Genomic DNA, 23,481 nt, shown 5'->3' with positions numbered 1-23,481 from the left:
TTTTGCTCTCTGGACTGTCGTTCGGGTCGATGGTCCCGGGTTCAAACCCTGCACGCTCCCATTCCATCTCGTCCTGCGGGAGGTTTGGACTAGGAAGTAAGTTATCTTTAACTCTGAAGGAACATCCAAAACGTGTCAAACATTTTACAAACAAAACATAGGGAAAACGCAACAATAAAAAAGTTCTGAAATCCTTTTGTTCAACAATGATTCAATTTTCCCTTTAAAATTTAAAGGTTCTCTAAACTAGGTGATAGATTGGTTTAACTCCTACACTGTAAATGACAACATTTACAAAATCTATTAACTGCTAATAAATAATTACTGGTTCGTAAATCTTCGGAAAAGGGGGGGGGGAAGAAATTGCTCGTCAGACACTTTTTAAAAGGGAGGTGATAGAGTAGAATGGGGGGGGGGGGAATCGTCCCAGCGACTCATTTCCTCTGGATTCGTCATTACTGTAAAACCGGTAAAATTGATCAAGCAAAAAGCTTTTTTTGTTTCTTTTTTTGTTTCTTTATTTAACTTCATTTTAGTTGAACCAGAGGCGCATTGGCCGAGTTAGGCTTCCGTTCGAATCCAGGTGAAGACTGGGATTTTCAATCTCAAGATATATAGGGCGCCTTAGAGTCCACCCAGCTCTAACAATCTTTAAGATCTTATTTCGATACACTTAATTTACTAATTTATCCCATTAAAACTAGGTTTCTGGTCCTGCCTTTATAAATGTAAACTACACTTAAAACCCAATACACAACATTATCTATGCCTACGTTTTTGTTTTTTGACAATCTTGTCTAGCTGGCTCCAAACATGGCGCCTCCGTATCTCCATGACACAATCTGAAGTGATACGCCTTTGTCTTCCTAGTAGTCAAAGTTTTACGATTTGACTGCCTTCAGGAATTCAACTAATATTTCTAATTTCCTAGAGCTCATCCTCTTTGGGCTAAAGCACCTTCGATGAAGACCAGTGGGGAATCGGCGCCGATAGGCGCCGTTCATCCCGTTGGTAGTTAGAAAAGCTTTTATCCAACCACCAGTCCTGGACATTGGGATTCTTCATCCCATGTCCTGTCTGAGGGCCCCCAGCGGTAGACGGCCATATTGATTGACTGGGCCAGACCGGGCGCACCGTCCCCGAGATTCGTCACCAGCTATAAGTGTCAGGGACAGTGCTAACTGCGGGGAGCTTGTCTCATATTCCTATACTGTAACCGCCACTGTTCCGTGCAAGGGCCGCCAATCCAGCAATCCGGAACTGATGACGACCCCCTTTGTGGAACGGCGTGGCGGACTTTTTGGACTGGGTTGCAGGTTACTTGTTCCATCCCCACCCCGAGTGAGATAAAAAAAAAACCAAAAGCTCACCCAGGGAGACCTGCTAGAAGGCCTGGTTCGTTACTCGTTCTTTGCCTATACAGTTCCACCCCTGGACGTTTCCACAGGAGGGCCACGCTGAGGCGACGGGTAGCTGGAACATCCTCCGGGGCTAAGGCACCATCTTTTAGAGTTAATAGCATCTGGGTATTAGCAGAGGTTATGAAGTGGTCGCCCTACAAAAGCAGTGACGTAGCTTTAGGGCTTCAAGGGATCACGAAGATTAATGCAGTTTGGGATCGGGGATCAGCAGCATCACCGTATCTGTCTGAATGTCGCATTGTGTGCGCCTCAAGCTGCCTAATGATTACCGGCTCATGTTTGTTTCTTAAATGTTGTACATGTTTCGGATGTTCCTTCATAGTTGAAGATAATTTACTTCCTAGTCCAAACCTCCCTCAGGACGACGGGGCATGGCAGCGGGCAGAGTTTGAGCCCTGGATCATTCAAACAACCGAAAGCCAGAGCATCGCGCATACCTCACGATCAGGCAACCATCCATTCAGGCTTCAACCCGGAAGCATTTACTATTGTAATGATGTGTACGTTATTGTTTCAGATGTGTTTATGGGAAGAGTACGGCAGATGTTTTAGGCTGAAGAGATTCTGATGAAACAACAGGGTGGTCTGTCGTAATTTAAGTTAATAAATATTGGTGAGAGAGTTGAAGAAGGTTGACCAACAAGAGACGCAAGACAGGAGAGACGTGTATTATTTAGCCAGTTTTATTTTGTTTACATTATCGTTTTATTTATGTTTCTATATATATCTACATATATCTACACATATCTACACATATCTACATATATCTACACATATCTACATATATCTACATATATCTACACATATCTACATATATCTACATATATCTACTTTCAAGTTGAATCTGTGAAAATTTATAAATAAAATGTTTTTTCATTTTTGTTTTTAAAAAAGTCTGTTCACGTTTATTTCTAGTAAAATATTAAGAATTTAATAAAACCTTCATCGGTTTAGTTCTACTAGATGTTAGTGGCTACAAACCAACGACCGGGCATTATAAATTATGCTTGAATTTAGTCGCAAGTCAGTGGAGGTTTGGAGTTCAGAGTTTTCATGGTCCTTATCTTACACAAGGTTTTCGGGGCTCGCAAAGACCTTCCTTCCGGGAACAGTACCAGGAAAAAGAAGAAGAAGCAGACAAAGAAAGCGATGGGAAGACCACATATAAGAATGGACGGGCCTGCCATTGAAAGAGGTTCTAACTAAGGCGAAAGACAGAGAGGAATGGAGAAAGTCGGTCGACAAATCTTGCATGGTGCCCCAACGGTCCAACAGGTAAAATCTTAAACTAATCATCTTTTAAGTCTACTTTATCATTGTCGTCTTCTAAACCCTATTATAAACTTAAAATAAACCTAGATCTATAACCCTATTATAAACTTAAAATAAACCTAGATCTATAACCCTTGCAATTCCCTACTCCTTGCTACACCTACAATCATTGATCTGTTCTTACCTGGACAATCTCACCGTAGCGAACCTTCTTCCCTTGCTGCCGTTTTTGTTCGGACATGTTGTCTGCATTTTCTGCTTCCGCTGCAAGCTGGGAAGGATAGTTTTTAAAATAACCTTAACATTAGAAAAATTCTTAACCCTTCGTTGTATGCAAGTTACATTAGCTGGATTATCATTAAATCTGGCATATTTACCGAAATTTCACTATACATTTAGTTTGGTCATTATTAATTAAGTTATTGTACACGAGTGTTACTACACATTTTCTTAAAGACTCCACTGACCTTGGTCTGAGTTAAAAGAGTTTTGTCTACAATGGTGGACTCAGATTTCGGCTCTGACCCATTGCTGGACGTCTGGCTGACCAGCTTGCGCAGCTTTTTGCTCAATTTGTATCTGTTCTGGATGCATATTTGAAAGGTGACCGCTGTGTCAACAAAATAAGTTATAAAACATAATTAGACAGTAATCGATGGAATAGTGTTGTATTTCTCGTGTCAATTTTTACTAGAGAATTGATGAGTTATGGTACCTGCCACTTTGTTATTTACTAATTCTATTATATTTTGTTTCTGTAGAAGAAGGTCAACCCACAGTTAAATGCAGCAATACCTGGTAACTATAGAGATTATTTTTGAAGGCAAGTGAATTGACAAAACTAAACAGGAAAAGTTGTAAATGAGGGCATTAGATTGTGTCAGCTGGTGTTTGACAGGCCTCTTAAGCTCTTTCTTAAATATTTATTTGTGTATGTAAAAATTGTTTTATTACTTTGGCTTCCAGCAGTAAAAACAGAAGAGAGAGAGAGAGAGAGAAAGAGAGAGAGATAGATTAAGAGAGCGTGTGGGAGTGAGAGATAAAAAGAGAGTTTGGGAGAGAGAGATAGAGAGAGAGAGAGTGGGAGAGAGATAAAGAGAGAGAGAGAGAGAGATAGTGAGAGAGATATATATAGGGAGAGAGAGAGTTAGTAAAGATGTACTGAGAGAGAAAGAGAGAAAGCGTGACATTTAGAGAAAGAAAAAAAGTGAGAAAAGAAGAGTAAGAGAGAAAAAGAGTGAGAGAGAAAAAGAGTAAGAGAGAAAAAGAGTAAGAGAGAAAAAGAGTGAGAGAGAAACAGAGTAAGAGATAAAAAGAGTAAGACATTGAGCGAGAAAGCAAAAAAAAAAAAAAAAGAAAGGTGAGGGAAATAAAGAGTAAAAGAGAGAATGTGAGACAGAGACAGGGTGCGCAATAGAGAAAGTGAGTGAGAGAGAGAGAGGGAGTGAGAAAGAGAGAGAGAGAGAGAAGAGAGAGAGAGAGAGAGAGAGAGAGAGAGAGAGAGAGAGAGAGAGAGAGAAAGTGTAAAGTCTGATTATAAGAAGTTTGATAGACACAATATAACGAGCTTACCTTGAGGGTTAGGTATGTGGGCTGGTTTATCACGGTCCTGATTCTGATAGATATAAATCTCACTGTAGCTGGTGCTGAAGAAAAAAAAAAAAAAAGCTGGTGTGACAACATGTCAAAATGACCTTTATCATTGGGTAAAGTCGGCAATGAGAATGAATTTCCATTATTTTTATACTTATATTCTAGAACAATCATGTCTAAACTACGGTCCGCGGGCTACATCCAAGCCCTCGAGATTCCTATGTACAGTACATAATAAGTCCGTAAAGGCTGAGTCTCATTTAACTGGAATTTTATTTTTTTTTTTTTTGATGCTGCTGCTCGTGATATGTGGGTCGGAAATATGTATGGCCGAAAAAAAAGTAGTTAACACTTTGCTAGAACAAAATATTTGTTAATACTTCAATGTGTTAAATAAAACAAACAAGAAAGATGGTCATCGTAACAGTGGTGCCCCCCCCCCCTTTCATGAAACGCTGTAATGACCAGCTTAGGCGCCAACTTGCTTCAACTGACATCGAATAGAACACCAGGCAGCCTGCAGCTTCCGAATGAGATATTTGGATGTTTCATACAAAGGCGGCTGTATACATATTTGAGCCCAAAAGAAAATCCACTACAAATGACAAAGAAGGTGAAAGGAGAACCTAAATCGACCACCGCCTTTCACCTGGTTATGTCTGCGCTGGATTGCGTAGCCGTGTAAACAACTGTACTTCTCATCTTCGGACTGAAACTTTTTTTTGCATTGCTTCTATCTACTCACTTGCTCTGTCTGTCTGTCGGTCTGTCTAGTACATATTTTGTACACGATGTCTCTCCCATTTATCATTCTCGAATCAAGTTGAAACTTTTGCACAACTAACAAAGCACACTGATCGTAACTATAGCATAAACAAATTGGCAGTACAAGAGTAATTCAAATAGAGATTGGACCAGAGCCCCCCTCAGCTTGGCTATAGCATAAGAGATGGGCTGTATAAGAGTAATTCAAACAGAGATTGGACCAGAGACCCCTCAGCATGCCTATTCATAAAAGATTTTCTATACAAACGTAATTCAAAGCATTTAACCCGCATCCCGACCTTTGCAGTGAGAAAGTACTTTTTTTTTGTTTAGGTCAGAGAAACGGCTGGGAACGTCCAGACTTTAAGTGGCTAGAGATCTATACCTAATTCTAATACAATGAAAACAAAAAATTTTCTTTCCCTGGAATTGCAACACATCACCTTTGACCTTTGGCACCTGACCACACCGTCTCAATCAACGAAGTGTAATCAAGTCTTGCCAAATAACTGACCTTGTTGTTGATCTTGTAATTCATTGACCTTACTTGACAGGTCAATGGAGGCAGTGTGAAAATAGAATGAACAGTCGGGAAAAAGGAAAAAAAAAAGGGGGGAGGGGATAAAATGTTCCATTCACCTGCCCTTAGGGACACGGCGAGAAGGGATGCGAGGGCGGTCGCTCGTTTACAGATGGGGGTGAAAGAGAAAGAGAAAGTGAACACCATATCTAACGCGTCACCGGAAGTCATCAAGGGCTGTTGAATCGGGAATCCCCGATAACGCATTTATCAAAACAGGCGCATTAAAAAGTTCAGCCGAGTGCAGTGTTATTGACAGAGGGAATGAAACGGAAGGAGAGAGAGGGAGAGAGAGAAAGTGAGAGAGAGAGAGAGAGAGAGAGAGAGTTTGAAGGTGACTGACAGACTGACGCAATTGTAAATTTCTCGTCTCGCGTCTATTCAGATGACTACATTCGAGACTCATTATTCTTCAATAATTTATTCCAGAGAAAAAAGACAAGTATGAAAAATTAATAAAGAATAAATAAATGCGCGTCCCTAATGTTTTTATGTATACTCACTAGAAAGATATTTTTTTCCTTAAATAAATAAAAAATCGAATCATTACTTTTTCATTTTATTTAATGAAACTCTAATTGCAGAGGCGCGATAAAAATACGTAGATAAAAAGTAAGTCTGAATAATTACATAACTAATAGAAATGAGTGTTTGGTCTACATGTTTCTGATGGTTCTGTACAAATCAATGAAGATAAACATATCCTAGCCCAAACCTCCCACAGAGAGGCGGGGATGCTGGCAAGTAGGGAGGGCTAAAACAGAGACCAGTCGTCATAGGAGTTCTGGTCTGAACACTGACGTGACAAACTGTGGCCAGTGGTGACCAATATCCTGTTGCCACGTCATAGGTCTGTACGTAAGGCCTACTATGACGACAGGTCTCGCTAGAACTTCACAACATCAAGATATTTGTCCCTCCACGACCAGAGAGCCATCAAAGACCAGGAAGCCATCAAAGACCAGGGAGCCACCCATGTCCAGAGAGCCATTCACGACCAGGGAGCCATTCACGACCAGGAAGCCATCCATGTCCAGAGAGCTATCCATGACCAGGGAGCCATCCATATCCAGGGAGCCATTCACGACCAGGGAGCCATTCACGACCAGGGAGTCATTCACGACCAGGGAGCCATCCAAGACCAGGGAGCCATCCATGTCCAGAGAGCTATCCATGACCAGGGAGCCATTTATATCATGGAGCCATCCAGACCAAGGAGCCATCCATGTCCAGGAACCATCCACGACCAAGTAACCATCCATGTCCAGGAACCATCCACGACCAAGTAACCATCCATGTCCAGGGAGCCATCCACGACCAAGTAACCATCCATGTCCAGGGAGCCATCCACGACCAAGTAACAATCCATGTCCAGGAACCATCCACGACCAAGTAACCATCCATGTCCAGGGAGCCATCCACGACCATGGAGCCATTCACAACCAAGGAGCCATCCATGTCCAGGAACCATCCACGACCAAGTAACCATCCATGTCCAGGGAGTCATCCACGACCAGGGGGGAGTCATCCATGATTTAACGATAGCACTGCGCGTACCATGTAATTGCTCCTTACAAGCCATTCTTTTCTTTAATTAAAAGCTTGTAATGAGAAAAAAATGTTCTGGACTTGAGAATAAAAACAATTCGTTCTTTCCTAAAAATACTTTGTATTTCTATTATAATATAGAAAACATCTTACAATGACTATTGTAGTATTGGATTTCTTCATAGACAATGTACACAACAGAGACCTAACCTAGAGATACAAAATATGCCGTTTTAAAAAAGGTGAACTTTACTGTAAAATGTAAAGCATAAAGTTTAATATTACTAAAATTTACTAATAATTTAGCTTCCGGTTAATATTACTATTTTTTTTTTATTTTCTGTTACAACAATATTGACCTATAAAATGGATTTTTTTTTCGCACATCTGTCACAGATTAATATATTTTCTTCGTTATGTTTGCGTCTAAACCCTGAAATTATTTTTTTTTGCTAGCATGTCAAGATATACCATAAATAAAGATTATCATATATGGGTGTAATGGGGCTTAATGCAAAGGTTCGGTAGTCCTATAAATCATAAGTTGAAGGATTTACAAGATCGGTTAATTACCCGTGCTTGACATTCCGCATGCTAATCTCGCTGTGGAGAGGGTATAGTATGAAATATAATACCTTTGCACCGAGTGGAGTTAAAACTTGTCTAACCCATTTTTTTCACTTTTACATTCCTTTTGATTAAAAGGTTATAAAATTTAGATATCTAGATTTCTACGTAATTACTGTTAATAATCATAATAAAAAAAAAAATAAACCCGGAAGTTTCTTTGCAAACTAGTATTCGAACCAGCGCATGGTATATCATAATATGTTTGGCTATATATCGTGAGGTACTAAACTGATAATAATAATGATGGCAATGTCTTCGATTCTGAAGATTAAGGATGAGTACAGTGCTTCACGTGACTACGCAAACCCAGTTGCGACCTGTATATTTTCCCTGAGTTCGTGAAGACAGTCGTTGTCAGTCAGCAATCTTTTTTGTCTTTCGTTTTATGCGCATGTCTTTGTCTATTGCATGCACGCAATGCGCCTATCACAAAATGTTTCATTTTAAAATTCATGCAATAAAAAAGTATTATAAATTTGGTTTTGTATAAATGAATAGCTCTGTTCAAATAATACATTAAACAAAACATTCATATTTTCTCATTAAAAATTTAAGAGCACAGACAGTATGGGGATTGAACCAGAGACATTAGCAATATTAGCGCGACAACCCATCCACTTAGGTAACCAGCCATACTTCTACTACGAAAATTTATCTTAAATAAAAGAATTCTTTTTTTCTGAGTTTATTTTCCAGCCATCATTCTCACATGTTCCACCTATGTCTAGAAAGAAAGTGGTAGTTTATAGAAAATGAACAAACAAAATGTTTTTTCATGGAATTTATTTTCTTCTCCCACACCCAACGAAACTGCAAAGTTTTATTATTTTTTTTTAAATATTTTAAATCTATTAATTTGATACTTGTTTTATATTTAAAATTAGCCAACCTGGCGATTTAATTCAATCATGCTGAGAGATGACGTCTGAACTGAAGCAGGCATTCTTTTCTTTCGAGTTGGCTATTATGAGATCCCCAACTGGAAACGTGTGGCTACTTAGTTGAATGTTAATTAATAGTCAGGTCTAAATCTAAATCAACGATGGCCAGTGTTTTTCCAGCTTTTCAAGTACTATTACTTTCCCTTGTTCGAGATACCAAACAAAGTAGTTTAATACCAATAGTTATTATTATTATTATTATTATTATTATAGCTTTTATATAGCGCTACTTTCATGCTTATAGCATGCTCAGAGCGCTTTTGGTCCAATCTCATTTGTGGACTGGTGGGGGAGAGGGGGTATCTAGGAGTTGGTTTTCCGTGCTGCCTTTAGGCGCTCAGTAAACATAACTCTGCCCGAGTCGGGTGTCGAACCTCGAGCCCCCTTCTAGGTAGCCAAGCCAAGCCAAGTTCTTAGCCTCTCGACCACGCTTCTCACCAATTAAATAATTGGTTATTTTTTAAAATGATTCTTGTGTTGTTAGGTCAAAGAAATAATTGAACAAAAAACGTGTACAAACTTTTGGTCGGACAGACACACACACACAAACAGCAGACAGATAAAGTGAGTTGATATAAGCTTTGTAAAAAAAAAAAAAACCTAATAATAACAATAATAATGAAAAAACGTTAGATTTTAATCGCCCTGACTTGCTATTTATTGATTAAAAAAACGAAAAAGACAAAAACCGCTACCATTATTGACAACGCCGAGCCACTGTCTCATAATTTAGAAAAAAAAATTAAATGGTAAAACAAAGAAAATGTGGAAACCTTGGCTTGAAGATTAGGCGTTTGTGGAATTTATCTAAAGTAACAATATTAACAATATATGTACAAAATTATATATGAATGATTTAAAGCTATATGCAGAAACCGAGCAAAATTTACACAGTTTAATTAAAGCGGCAAAACGCTTTAGTGATGATTTCTGCATGTATGTTTACTTGGATAATTGTAGCATCTTAAGCATAAAAAAGGGCAAGGCAGCCAACACCAACATTGTATTTGAAGGCATCGAAGAACTGAACTCTGCCTCCCTTTATAAATATCTTGGAATACACCAGAATGCCAAGATAAACCATACAAAATTAAAAGAGGACTTTCTTGATAAATATAAGCAAAGAATAAATAAAATCCTCAACACCAAACTATCTGGCAGTAATCTCATCACTGCAATAAACAGCTGGGCCGTCCCAGTGCTCCTTGCACGTTCGGTGTCATCAAATGGACAAGACGCCGATCTACATGACATTGACAGGCTCACGAGAAAATTACAAACCATATTTCGATGTTTACACCCGAAGTCCCCGCCTTAAGGTCGTACCAGCGCAGGAAGGATGGGGGGGGGGGGGGGGTCGTGGATTGCAGAACATCTTCGAACTGTGTAAGATGCAAGTTTTAAAAATACGATCAAAACTGATCGCCTCCAGCAATCAATTAGTTTCCTTTCTACGCAAATATGACTCCGAAGCAACCCCTCTGAAACTACACAATGCAGATGTCAATGTTGGTTTGGATGACGTAGGGCATGAGATTCGCCAATGGGAAGAAAAAAACACTCCAAGGAAAATTCCCGGCTTTATAAGATGGGGACAACATCGACAAAGCTGCTTCCTTAACATGGCTCAAAGCAGGTCATCTCTACCCTGAAACAAGGCTGCTTCCTTAACATGGCTCAAAGCAGGTCATCTCTACCCTGAAACAAGGCTGCTTCCTTAACATGGCTCAAAGCAGGTCATCTCTACCCTGAAACAAGGCTGCTTCCTTAACATGGCTCAAAGCAGGTCATCTCTACCCTGAAACAAGGCTGCTTCCTTAACATGGCTCAAAGCAGGTCATCTCTACCCTGAAACAAGGCTGCTTCCTTAACATGGCTCAAAGCAGGTCATCTCTACCCTGAAACAAGGCTGCTTCCTTAACATGGCTCAAAGCAGGTCATCTCTACCCTGAAACAAGGCTGCTTCCTTAACATGGCTCAAAGCAGGTCATCTCTACCCTGAAACAAGGCTGCTTCCTTAACATGGCTCAAAGCAGGTCATCTCTACCCTGAAACAGAAGGCTTTGTTACAGCAATACAGGACAGAGTAATCAGGACAAAAAATTACGAGAAAGATATCCTGAAACTTATTATTGTTGACAAATGCCGAAAATGTGGAAATGTGGGCGAGTCGATTGAAGACATTATGGCAGGATGTTCAGAACCTGCCTAGCTAGGTCGTCATAACCAAGTTGCAAAGCTTAATACACCAACACTTGGTCTTGATACATGATTTGATCGGTAAGGAAACTTCTTTTTGCTCCGCACGTACTCCACAAAAGGTTTTCGAGTCTACTGATTATCTTCTGTACTGGGATAGGCCTATTTTGACGTTAGATTTTAATCGCCCTGATCTGCTGTTCATTGATAAAAAACAGAAATAAACGCTACGATTATGACATCGCCGGATGATCGTCGTACCACTGTCTCATAATTTAAGAAACAAGGAGACGGAAAAACAACGAAGCTATGGGGACCTAGGCTTGGAGATTAAGGGTTTATGGAAGTTATCCAAAATAACAATATACCCCCTTTTGTGATATCAACCGAGGGGATAATGACAACTGACCTCACAGATACCTTCAAGGCCCTTAAAGGGAAACTCCGAAGGTTTTTCACATTTGAGTTATTGACATATTTAAATTCTGCGTTAAAAGTTGTAATAGTAAACATTTTACCATTTTTTTTATTTAAATGCTTAGAAACATTTATAGTTAATAAATTAGTCAGTAAATTCTTGACATAAAATAAAAAAATGGGGATTCTTTGAGATTTTGTTTTAAGCTATTTCATACGTCACTTCCCTCAACAATTCTGAAAGAGAAACTAGATTTAAACAATCGTATCGCTTTCATTCTTACCGTAGCTGTTGGGCTTAGTGACGGCCTAGTCCAGATCTATGATACAGTTATATATATATAATATTATATATCCTTGCATAAATAGTTCTAAAGGCATTGCATAAGTAACATTTTCATCAAAGCCTTTCCCTGTCCCAAAAAGTAAATAGATCGTGTGTCTGCCTGATTCGAACAAACTGGTCAGTGTACGGCTAGTCGAGACTAGGTGCAGTAGGTCATGACAAAACAACCAAGCGATAGTGTTTGTTGTGTGTTGAGTGGTCAGGCGAGAAGATACACACTGCCGTGGTTAGTCAAGCATGTAAATCTACTTTTAATACGCATTTTTTTTTCTTTGCTTACAAGATCCTAGATCTAACTGCATAGACGAAGAAATATTTCTTTTACGAGAATGTAAACTTTGCTGTATGGTCTCCCGTTATACAGAAGTAAATAGATTAAATTAAACGTATTTGTGACGTCATATAGAAACCCCAGTGAAAGTCTGACTGTTTTGGATGCGCAGGAAAATTACGTTGGAAAAACATCAATTACTAAGTTATTGTTGCAAATAAAAAAAAGAAAAGAATAATATATGCATTATCTGTAAATCAAAACATATATTATATCAAAAATTGTCAAAACCATCGGAGTTTCCCTTTAACATTCCTAAAACATCCTCGTTGCCTGTCAGAGGGCGGTACTGCTGCAGACCTTCCACATCACCAGAAAAGAGACTGCATTGATTTTGTTTCTCTATAACGAAATTCGACCCTGGCAGTGCCAGAGAATTAATATTTCTTACATAATAATAATAGTAATAATAATGTGCAAATAATGTGAATGTGCACTCTATGAAAAAGAAACTTTGTTTTTGTCTTTTATTTTTCCTTCTTAATATTACTGTACATGATCAACAGTTAAATTACTTGAATTAATACAATGTATAGACAGTCAATTTTGAGCCTATTTCTTTTACTGAAAATATGGTTTCGGGTTATTACAGTTATTAGTGAATAACTGGCACAAAATGTTAATAGTGTTACTTGAGGAAAGAATTCTAAAGGGAGAGAGACTACAGAAACTGGAAGGAAGGACAGTGCATCAATTCTTCATCTTGAAATAAAAGTTACTTGATTAGACTTCCACGTGAAAATCTCCTCATGGTAATGACAACCAACATATATAAAAAAAGGAAATCGATAAAAAAGACAGCAAACGGAAAAGGAAGATTCCCTAAATTGAAGGAAAAGGAAGATTCCAGACAAAGCACTAACACAAGATCAATGTCACTACAGCTTACAAAGAGTAAAAGAAACCCGAACATGTGACAGACTGGAAAAAAGAATACCAGAATCAGCACAATGAAATCTAAAAATAAACAGGAGGAGATAATTTGAGATTTAAAAAAAATGTTTAAATTATTGATAACAATAAGTACTTGTAAAATAAATTACGTGCTGCATAGAACATTGTGTATAGAAAAATGCTTATATAAAAAAAAACTATTAAATCGAGCAAAATGAAAGGTAAAATTATAATAACCGAAAGATATGTAAAAGAAGAATGAGCCGAAAAAACATTCTCTATTTTATCGAAGATACAGTAAATAAAACTCGAGTCAGTGTCGCAGACAGTCCATACAGAGCGGAGACAATAGCTCGTTGCCATATCTAACAGACCAGTGGCGTGCAACGAGCTATGGGTTTCCACTGCCCACAGGTTGCGACGTTGCAGGTCGGTAGTTAGGCCATCTATGAAGATTGGTTTCGTTAAACTCAGTGCCCGCTCACTATCCACAGTTGGCTAAAGAATGGTAGAACCTTTACATAATTGACCGTGCTAATATGACTCTAAAGCTGCACTAAAGCAGTGCTTCCAAAGCTTTTGACCTATGGGTACCCCTTTTATAATTTTTGTAACGCTGAGTACCGATCGCCCTCCACCCTCTTTATGTAATTGCATATATGTGTTGAGATGACAGATCATATAGTATGGTTCACTGGTTATTAATTTTAATATGAGAAGCTGTTCTGCGTCTAATTGTCTGCTCCTTTTTTTTTTTTTTTTTTGACTTAATGTTTACAAAAATGCATTTTAGATATCAGAAAGTTAAAATGCGTGACATAACCTTTTTTAAACCACACAAATTAAACATATAAAATTGGACGTGTTACATTTCTACAGTACAATGCGCATACTACTTACAATATAAAGTAACTTTTCAACTGCCTTTTGGTATATCAAAAACTATACAACTTTAACATTATGTATCCAAGTGGTGTAATCAAATTCTAACATTCATAGGACAAAACTCACACGGAATTTAATCATTTTAAAGTCGAAAAACGTTTCTGTTTATTACCCGATCCTTGTGAAATTTACTTTTAATAATTATAATAATAATTTTATTTATAAAGCGCTGTTAACAAACAAAATGTAGGCTCAAGGCGCTGTAATAACATTACAAACACGTTGACTAAAATGATAATTAATCTAAAAAATTTTAAACAGATAGGTCTTAATGTACTTCTTAAAAGTGGTGTAGCATGAGGTCTGTCTGAGATCAATGGGGAGTGAATTCCAAACCTTTGGTCCGTGCACTGAAAAAGCTTGCAGACCGTAGCTTTTGAGGGAGTACTTTTAAGATGTATAATAACACCGATTATGAGTTTGTATAAATATAAAATAACAAAATATTAAACAATGTGATTTAAAACGTATTGATAATTTATATAAATTTATGAACAGAACATTATAAATGGGTATTTAAAAAAATCAGCAGAGTTAGTGAGGTGCAACGATTACCCCCCTCCAAAGTCTTCCCGTACCCATGGGGGTACGCGAACCCCACTTTGGGAAACACTGCTCTACCCTCTACCTGTGAGTGAGTGACAGAGAAACAGTCGTAAGACACCTGACGTGGACATACCAACGTACGTGTTTCAACAATTCAAAGGCACGCCAGGGATTAATGAAGAACAGAAATAGAAATTTAATAAAAGCAATCTGAATAAACTGTAAACAACGCCATCAAATGTTGAGCTATTAAATATACGACAAACTTTGAAAACTGCCTTCGACTGCACTTGTTTGTTTGTAAAATGTTTGTAAAATGTTTTACATGTTTCGGATGTTCCTTCAGAGTTGAAGATGTTTACTTCCTAGTCCAAACCTCCCGCAGGACGACGGGGGATGGGAGCGGGCAGGGTTTGAACCCTCGACCGTCGATAAATCCGAACGACAGTCCAGCGCACAAACCGCACGACCAGGCAACCAACCAACTTCTAGGATTAGTCTCAAACCTCAGGTCTCTGACAACAATAACAATCTCTCAAGTTAACTCTGCTTTAACTAACAGAGCAATATAATCAACACAAATAAAAATAGAATTCGTCCTAACTTAAAAACCAAGATTCTACTAACTAACAATTAACAATACAATATTCAAATGCAATCATCGTAAATGATATCACCAAATTCTCCTTAAAAAAGAACTGACTCTACCAGACTCGATTTGTCATCTTGATGACAATGGGTTATGTCATCTGACTCAAGGAGATAAATGACATAACTTGTCATATAGAAGGAAAATTTAGTTTATACCTTAAAACTAAAAAAAAACTAAAAAAAAAAAAAAAGTTAACAAAGAACAGTTTGTGTGGAAACACAAACTCATAATCGGCCCCCGAAGTGGTCCACCCTGTCAGGTAAAAAGGCAGGTTTCAATATTTTCAGAAAGAATATCAGATGGAAATTCTATCAAAGGCGAATGACAGAGAAGAATGGAGAAAGAAGGTTGACAGATCTTGTGTGGTGCCCCAACGGCCCAGCAGACCAAGGGATAGGTGAAAGTGAAGGTGAAGTTGGATGTGAACGTGGCCTAACAGATGTCATATAATGATTAATTGATGTAATTGTTTTGTAGAGGATCAATCTCTTATTCAAAAGCCTCAAGAAAAGAAAAACAACATTTCTTTAAAAAAAAAAATAAAATAAACAAGGTTACAAAGAAAGTTTGTGTGGAAACACAAACTCAAAATCGGCCCCCGAAGTGGTCAACAGAGGCAGGTAAAAAGGCAGGTTTCAATATTTTCAGAAAGGACATCAGAATGAAATTCTATCAAAGATAAATGACAGAGAAGAATGAAGAAAGAAGGTTGACAGATCTTGTGTGGTGCCCCAGTGGTCCCGCAAACCAAAGAATAGGTGAAAGTGAATGTGAAGATAAATGCTTACACAACCAAACCATCCGCCCACCACTATTTATGGTTTCATAAGAAACATGCACACACATCCCATAACAACCATGACTAAAGGTATCATTATGATATAGATGTGCATTACTATTTAGATTGAATAGCATGAAACATCTAAGAAGTCATAATTGAATTGAGTGTCATGCCACTATTACTTGTCAAATGTGCTACTTACATTGGCATGTCTTTCTCTAAATGTACTGATACATATAAGATAAATAGTGTTTTGGGGGCCAAAATGGGAAAAGACGCTATTAGTTTTGTGTGAAATGTCTGTCCGTCTGTCAGTTCTTCCCGTTTAGATCTCGTAAACTAGAAAAGATATTGAAAATCCGACATCATAATATTTTAGTCCATTCAAAGTTCTGATGCAACGGCTACATTTTTCTTTTCTAAAATCGAAAAATCTCATTTTTAAATCACTTATGTAAGCTGTTTTTACATAAAATACACTACTTTTACAACTATTTATTAAATAAACACTGGAGGCTCTTTAGCAGGGTCGGCTGCTACTTCAAATATTTTTAACACATTTATGCAAACAGTTTTTGATTTTTTGTCAAAAAATATTTTTTTCTACATTTGAATAGCTAAAGTAAGTAAGTTGTGTCATACTAACTACTTACATTTAGACGAAAAAAATGTTTACTTTTTTTTTCAAAGAGAAAAAAATCTATTTAGTATGCATACAAGTTGGACATAATTTAAAACAACAATTAATAAGTAATTTTTCATATTATCGCATGAACTACCGTGCTGCAGTAGAGTTATAGAAAACGTAACTAAAGGGAAAAAAAATTTTTTAACGAAATGTTTTTTGAGGAATTAGAGATTGACCATTTACCAAGCAATTAGATAATTAGATATTCATTATAAGACATCAAAGTAGCGCTATATAAAAAGCTATAATTTTAATCTGCAGATGAACAAGGTCATGTGTTTCGGTTGATAGTTCAGTCAACTGTAAATAATTTAATTTTCTTTTTAGAGAGCGCTACTCAAAAGTGAAAACAAAAATGCCAAAACATTGTCGCACCAAAGTGTTTGAATGTCTATTACGCTTTAACTGTTCTCATTTTTACTTGGCATTTTGCACATGTTGTGGTTTCGCTCCTTTTTCATTATGGAGATTAAACGGCCGCAGTTCGCACCCCGGAAATCTAACCCCGATAGAATGCGGGCATTTTGTTTATGTGTTGGCATCTCCCGTCACTTTGTTTACACCTGATGAGCAAACAATGCAGGATGTTACGTCAGTTTTTATTTTGACAGCGCATACAGGGTTCGCTCGTTCAATATAAACTACCTCCAAGTGAAGAAGAGCACACGAAGAGGCGTGAACGCTGTGTGAGGTTAGCATTAGGGTTAGGGTTAGCCGTACCGAGGCAAGATGTAATAAAAGAAAGATAGAATTTAAAATTAGAAATTAATGAAGCGAAATGGAATTGAACTGTTTGGGCATTTAACACAGCTTGCTTTGATCTAGTTCTGTGCTACTGACACATTAAGAAAAGTTCCCCCTTTCAGACCTTGCGATCTATAGGTCATCTGCTACTTTGACCAAGCAGGGTGTCATGTGGCCAGCACAACAACAAACCTCCATTACTTTCCCCAACTTAGGTCAGGTACCCATTAAGGTTGGGTGAACTCTGGGGCGCCCTAAAAATCCCAAAATTCGAAATCCCATACTTCACAAAGATTCGAACCCAGGACCCCTAGGCTCGGAAGCCAGCGCTTAATCACTCAGCCACCGTGCTTCTCTAATTACACATAAGTTGTATTAATGAATAAAAAAAAAGAAATACAATTTCGTGCAGTTACAAGACTTTTTGAAGATAGAAGAAACACACTTCAGATTTCGATTTTTAATAATAGTAATAATAATATTATTATTAGGAAAATTCTCTTTGCCTGTCAGAGGGCGGTACTTCTGCAGACCTGCCACTTCACTAGAAAATTTCTCGGTGGTAACTAATAAAGAGACTAAAATGAATTTTGTTTCCCTTTAGAGAAACTCGACCCTGGCAGCGCCAGAGGATGACAACTCGTGTGTCTCTAACATAAGAACAATAATAACGCAATGTTTTCGAGTTCCAGGATTAAGAATGTCTAGTGTTTCACGTGGCTACGCAAACCCAGTTTGACTTACAGAAAGATTAAAAAATGATAAACTAATACTTGTGTTCTAATAACTTTAAAAAACCCCCCACATATTTACAGTTTTTATATAGTTTTAACATAAAAAAGTTGCAGATTAAAAAACTAAATAATAAACTAAATTATTAAGTTAAAAGTTTTAACCCCGGAAGTAGTGCATCTACTAATGTCTACATATTATATAAAGTTAAATGTTAAATATACTTTAAACACGTTTTATAGGTTAAACTAACACCACATCATAAGAATATAGATAAATACATTAACTATAGTATTAGGTCGATAATACATGATAGTACAACAATGAAAGGAAGCAAGGAGAGTCAGAGAGAGAGAGAGAGAGAGAGAGAGCTGGGGAAGGGACGGAGAAAGAAAAAACGATAGGGATAGAGGGAAAGAGAGAGAGAGAGAGAGAGGTAGAACTAGAGAGAGAACAGTGAGAGATTAAGAAAAAAGATAAAGGGTGGAAACAAAAAGTATGTATAAAGAGAGGGAGAGAGAGAACAAGAGATGGGGGGAGTGAGAAAGGAGAGAGATAGAGAGAAAAGAGAAAGATGTAGAGAGAAAAAGAGGAGATAAAAAATTACAATGAAACAAAGCAAAAGAGAGAGAGAGAGAGAGAGAGAGAGATGGTGGAAAGACTGACAAAGAAAAAAGATAACGGTAGTGGAAAAATTAGAGAGAGAGAGAGAGAGGGGGGGAGGGAGCAGTATAGAGAGGACAGATGGAGAAAAGAAAAAGATATACAGAGAAAAAAGAGAACATAAAAAATGAAAAGAGAGAGCGAAAGCAAGAAATAGAGGCAAGAGAAATGAGAGAACGGGGTAGGAAGAGAGAAGGAGGGGAAAAAAAGAAGAGAGAGAGAGAGTGGAGAGGAAGAGAAAGTTGGCTTACACTTACCTAGACTGTGTTGCATTTACATATCCCTCAGTATCCACAGAGTACAAAGCTATATAATCCCCTACACAGAGGTACTCCCCTCCTGAAGCACTCAACATCTTGTCTGTCGTACAGACGGACGCTGGTCAACTGGGCAACAGTCAATTGTTATCCAACATAGCTGGTGAGAATAGCGTACAGTCAAATAAAAATGCCACAACAGCAATAACATATATGTTTAATATAATCATGTATTCTTCCAAACGTGTCTCTATATAAAACACGACTCCATGTAGAGTTATATATAGTAAACATAATGTAACGTAACAGACATAAAACAGCGAAAATATCTAATATATGAAGTAGAATGTATGGAGTGTATATGTATGCATGTATGTATGTATGTATGTATGTATGATGTATGTATGTATAGTATGTATGTATATATGTATGTATGTATGTATGTATGTATGTATGTATGTATGTATGTATGTATGTATGTATGTATTTTTTATAAAAATCAAATCTCTTTGACCAGGTTTAATAAAAATTGCCATGAATGTTCCTTAGATAATAGCGGTACTCTTAAGATATGTAAAGTGCCCCTACAATAGAGAGCTCACTAGATTTAGGTCACTGAGGCATCTTGACATACATTTGACCCATTAAAACAGCACAGATACCTTTGATAAAATAACAAAATAAAAAAACAGTTTAAAAAAACGGGGATAAAAACGAGCTAGTGTATGCGTGTGTATGTGTGTGAGTGTGTGTGTATTACAGTGTATATTGGTCAGATCTTTAAGAGACAAAGGAAAAGTGAGAAAATATGTGCAAGGGAGAGAGAGACTTAGAGAGGCTGAGAGAGAGAGAGACTTAGAGAGAGACTTAGAGTGAGAGAGAGACTTAGAGAGAGAGAGACTTAGAGAGAGAGCGAGACTTAGAGAGAGACAGAGAGAGAGACATAGAGAAAGACTTAGAGAGAGAGAGAGAGACTTAGAGAGATACATAGAGAGAGACTTAGAGAGAGAGAGACTTAGAGAGAGACAGAAAGAGAGACTTAGAGAGAGAGAAGGAGAGAGAGACAGACTTAGAGAGAGAGACAGAGAGAAAGAGAGACAGAGAGAGAGAAACTTAGAGAGAGAGACTTAGAGAGAGAGACTTAGAGAGAAAGTGACTTAGACAGAGATTAAATAAGAGAGACAGAGAGACTTAGAAAGAGAGAGACTTAGAGAGAGATAGAGAGAGAGACTTAGAGAGAGAGAGACTTAGAGAGAGAGAGACTTAGAGAGACATTTAGAAAGAGAGAGAGAGAGTATTTAGAGAGAGAGATTAAAGAGAGAGACTTAGAGAGAAACATTTAGAGACAGAGAGTACTTATAGAGGTTAAAGAGACAGAGACTTAGAGAGAGACTTAGAGAGAGAGACTTAGAGAGAGAGACTTAGAGAGAGAAATTTAGAGAGAGAGACTTAGAGAGAGACACTTAGAGAGAGACTTAGAGAGAGAGAGACTTAAAGAGAGAGAGAGGCTTAGAGCGAGACTTAGAGAGAGAGAGAGACTTAAAGAGAGAGAGAGAGGCTTAGAGAGAGACTTAGAGAGAGACTTAGAGAGAGAGACTTAGAGAGAGAGACTTAGAGAGAGAAATATATAGAGAGAGACTTAGAGAGAGAGACTTAGAGAGAGACTTAGAGACGTAGAGAGACATTTAGAGAGAGTACATAGAGTGAGACTTAGAGAGAGATTGCTTAGATAGAGAGATTAAAGACGGAGAGACTTAGGGAGAGAGAGAAAAACTTAGAGAGAGAGACTTAGTGAGAGAGATAGAGAGACACAGAGAGACAAAGATAAAGAGACAGCGAGCAAGAAAGAGAAAGAAAGTACATTTTACATTTTTGTTCTCACTTTTAGTTGTATCTGTATTTAAAGTTGAACACTAAACTTCGTTGCATCTTCTATGTCTTCCTTGTTCGTTTTATAATAAGCAATTTTGAATCCGTCCAAGTCCTGTAATAGGTCAAACAAAGTGGGTACTGAATGTCCTATGGGGTTAGCGGGACTTATCCTTAGACAAGACGAAACACGTTTACCTAAGTCAACCATAACATGGGGGCCAAAAACAAAAAGAAACCAAAAACACATCTGTCCCTTGACGCCCTTTTCGCTGAATAGTTAGGGAGGATCTCAGTCTAAGTAAAAAGTAAAATACAGCAGGGTTTCCCAAACTTTTTTCCAAATTGAAGATTTCGCACATTTTTGGTATTTAGCGGAGCACTTTGCTTATATTTTAGAGAGATTAACTCACTTGGTGGCTCATTAATTAATTAATCCAGTAGCTCATGGAACTCCTATTAAAGCTACGCGGAACACTAGGGTTCCATGGAACACAGACGTAGAAACACTGACCTATAAAAATGTTAACAGCTTTTGCTTTTTATGACAGTAAGAGATCAATATAAAAAATTCCAGGCATTTCATTGTAATCAAAATCAAGCATACAAACAAAAAATTTCTTCAGCGCTGATGAGAGACTAGAACATTCTGTAAGAAAAGTCACTTGTCAGATTGTGACGTTTATTAGCCTGACGTTATTGTCATTCACCTAGGGAGGTCGAGTTTCTTGTGTGTTCTTGGACTATATCGTTTGGCGGTAAAGAAAACAGGCTCCAATTAGAGGAGACGATAAGAGTGTATCCTCAAAGCGGACATTTGAAATTCCCTTCAGAATACATCTTTGGTCTGTTTCATAGCTATGTAGCTGTATACGTGAGTAATTCTGAGCGCGTGTGTGTGTGTTACTTTGTGTGTGTGTGTGTGTCTTTATGTGTGTGTGACTTAGTGTCTGTGTGTCTTTGTATGTATGTGTGACTTAGTGTGTGTGTGTGTGTTAACTCAGAGTGTGTGTGTTAATAAAGTGTGTGTGGTGGAAAGTTTCGCACATTGTTTTGTTAAAACAAAAGAGACAAGTTTTTTTTTAGCCCTCGACACGCTGCACTATCGACAATAGATACTTTCTAAGCACGTGCCACTCCATCTGTTCAAGCTGACGTTTAACTCATTCCCCATCTCCCCCCCCCACCCCCCATTTACACACACACACAAACACACACACACACACACTTACATACCCGCATCTCCAGCTATTTCGTGTTTGTCCACCCCTGTTCCTCACGCCCCGCCTATCTCCTTTCCCTTAGCAAGCCATGTTTGACTCATGCCCCGGAAGTTATCTAGATATTGCTTTTTTTTGTGTGTGATGTCACAAGCTAGAGGCAGATGACAATTATGAGCAATTTACGAGAATGTGTTCGAATTTGATAGGATCGATATCAATCTAAGATATTCTATTGCGATATATTATATATATATATAGATTATCTATATTATAAAGTAGAATGTGTGGTGTATGTATGTATGTTACTTATAGACATCAAAACCGCTTGACCAATCTTGATAAAACTAGGCAGGAATGTTCCTTGGGTACTAACTTAGACCGTAGTGTATGTATTGTAGCCCTAAAATAAACTTAAGACCCTCAAAAAAAATAAAGTTGTCCGACTCTATTACAGCTATAGTATTTATGGATCTAGGCCATGTCTACAATGTTGACATGAGAAAAGATAGAAAGGATTTAGACCTAGATCTAATTTTAAGAAATACACTTTGCGCAGATAGTTTTTTACTTTGACACATGAAAATACAAAAGAAGATCCATTGATTTCATTATATAATAAAATTAACCTTCAATTTTGTGTTTCAAAAGCATTTTTTACATTAATTAGTTCCTTATATCTGTGATTACAGATTTCCTGACGAACATTCTTTCATTAGACAATTCCGTAATGAATCGCGTACTAAATATTAATTCGTTTAATTGTTTACTTTATAATCCCATCCCTAGATCTAAAAATCTAATTCAACTCTAAGATGATAAAACTTCTCTTCGAACAAATAGTTTTATACTTTAACACATAAACATATTAATTAAAGTCCATTCATTTCATATTTTGATCAAATAAACATTCAAATTTGGTTTTTAAAGCTACATTCGTTTACGAAAGCTGCGAAGCCGAGTTGAGATAGGCCTAGATCTATATTCATTCATGAATCGCGTACTAAACATTATTTCGTTTAATTGTTCCCTTTATAGTCCCATTCATTGGACAAAGCTATCGCTCTTTTCATTTTTAATAGATAAGAATGTATCGACTTCGGGTAAACCCATTTTCGCAAAACTAATTTTATTTTCGTAGCGAAAGAGAACGTGAAAGGATCATTAGCTACGTTTATCATACATCTAAATCCAATCCACTAGATTATTCAAAAGCATTTTTTACATAAATTAGTTCCTGATATCTGTGACTACAGATTTCCTGGCGAACATTCTTTCATTACACATTACCAAATGGTTACACATTAACACATCTCTCTACTGAGTCTATTCCTAGGCCTAGGTCTAAAACTCTTATTGAACTCTAAGATAATAAAACTTCTTTTCGCAAAGATAGTTTTATGCTTTAACACATAAACATACTAATTATTGTCCATTCATTTCATAT

General features: G+C 37.5%; 1 protein-coding gene across 8 annotated transcripts in view; it reads right to left on the bottom strand.

Annotated features, from left to right (window-relative positions):
• LOC106060158 (inositol 1,4,5-trisphosphate receptor type 1-like) overlaps nucleotides 1–23,481 on the bottom strand; it is a 204,698-nt gene that overhangs the window by 157,440 nt on the left and 23,777 nt on the right. For all 8 annotated transcript variants that reach the window (XM_056035575.1, XM_056035572.1, XM_056035573.1 and 5 more), the window contains exons 2-5: nucleotides 18,946–19,105; nucleotides 4,266–4,339; nucleotides 3,161–3,303; nucleotides 2,878–2,964 (exon numbers count right to left, since the gene is read on the bottom strand). In XM_056035575.1, coding sequence (XP_055891550.1) covers nucleotides 2,878–2,964; nucleotides 3,161–3,303; nucleotides 4,266–4,339; nucleotides 18,946–19,043 — 402 coding nt within the window. In that variant the 5' untranslated portion in view covers nucleotides 19,044–19,105. The remainder of the gene's footprint in view (nucleotides 1–2,877; nucleotides 2,965–3,160; nucleotides 3,304–4,265; nucleotides 4,340–18,945; nucleotides 19,106–23,481) is intronic.

This window comes from Biomphalaria glabrata, chromosome 7 (genome assembly GCF_947242115.1).
Source record: "Biomphalaria glabrata chromosome 7, xgBioGlab47.1, whole genome shotgun sequence".
Lineage (NCBI taxonomy): Eukaryota > Metazoa > Mollusca > Gastropoda > Planorbidae > Biomphalaria > Biomphalaria glabrata.
This window is presented reverse-complemented; position numbering and strand designations above follow the sequence as displayed.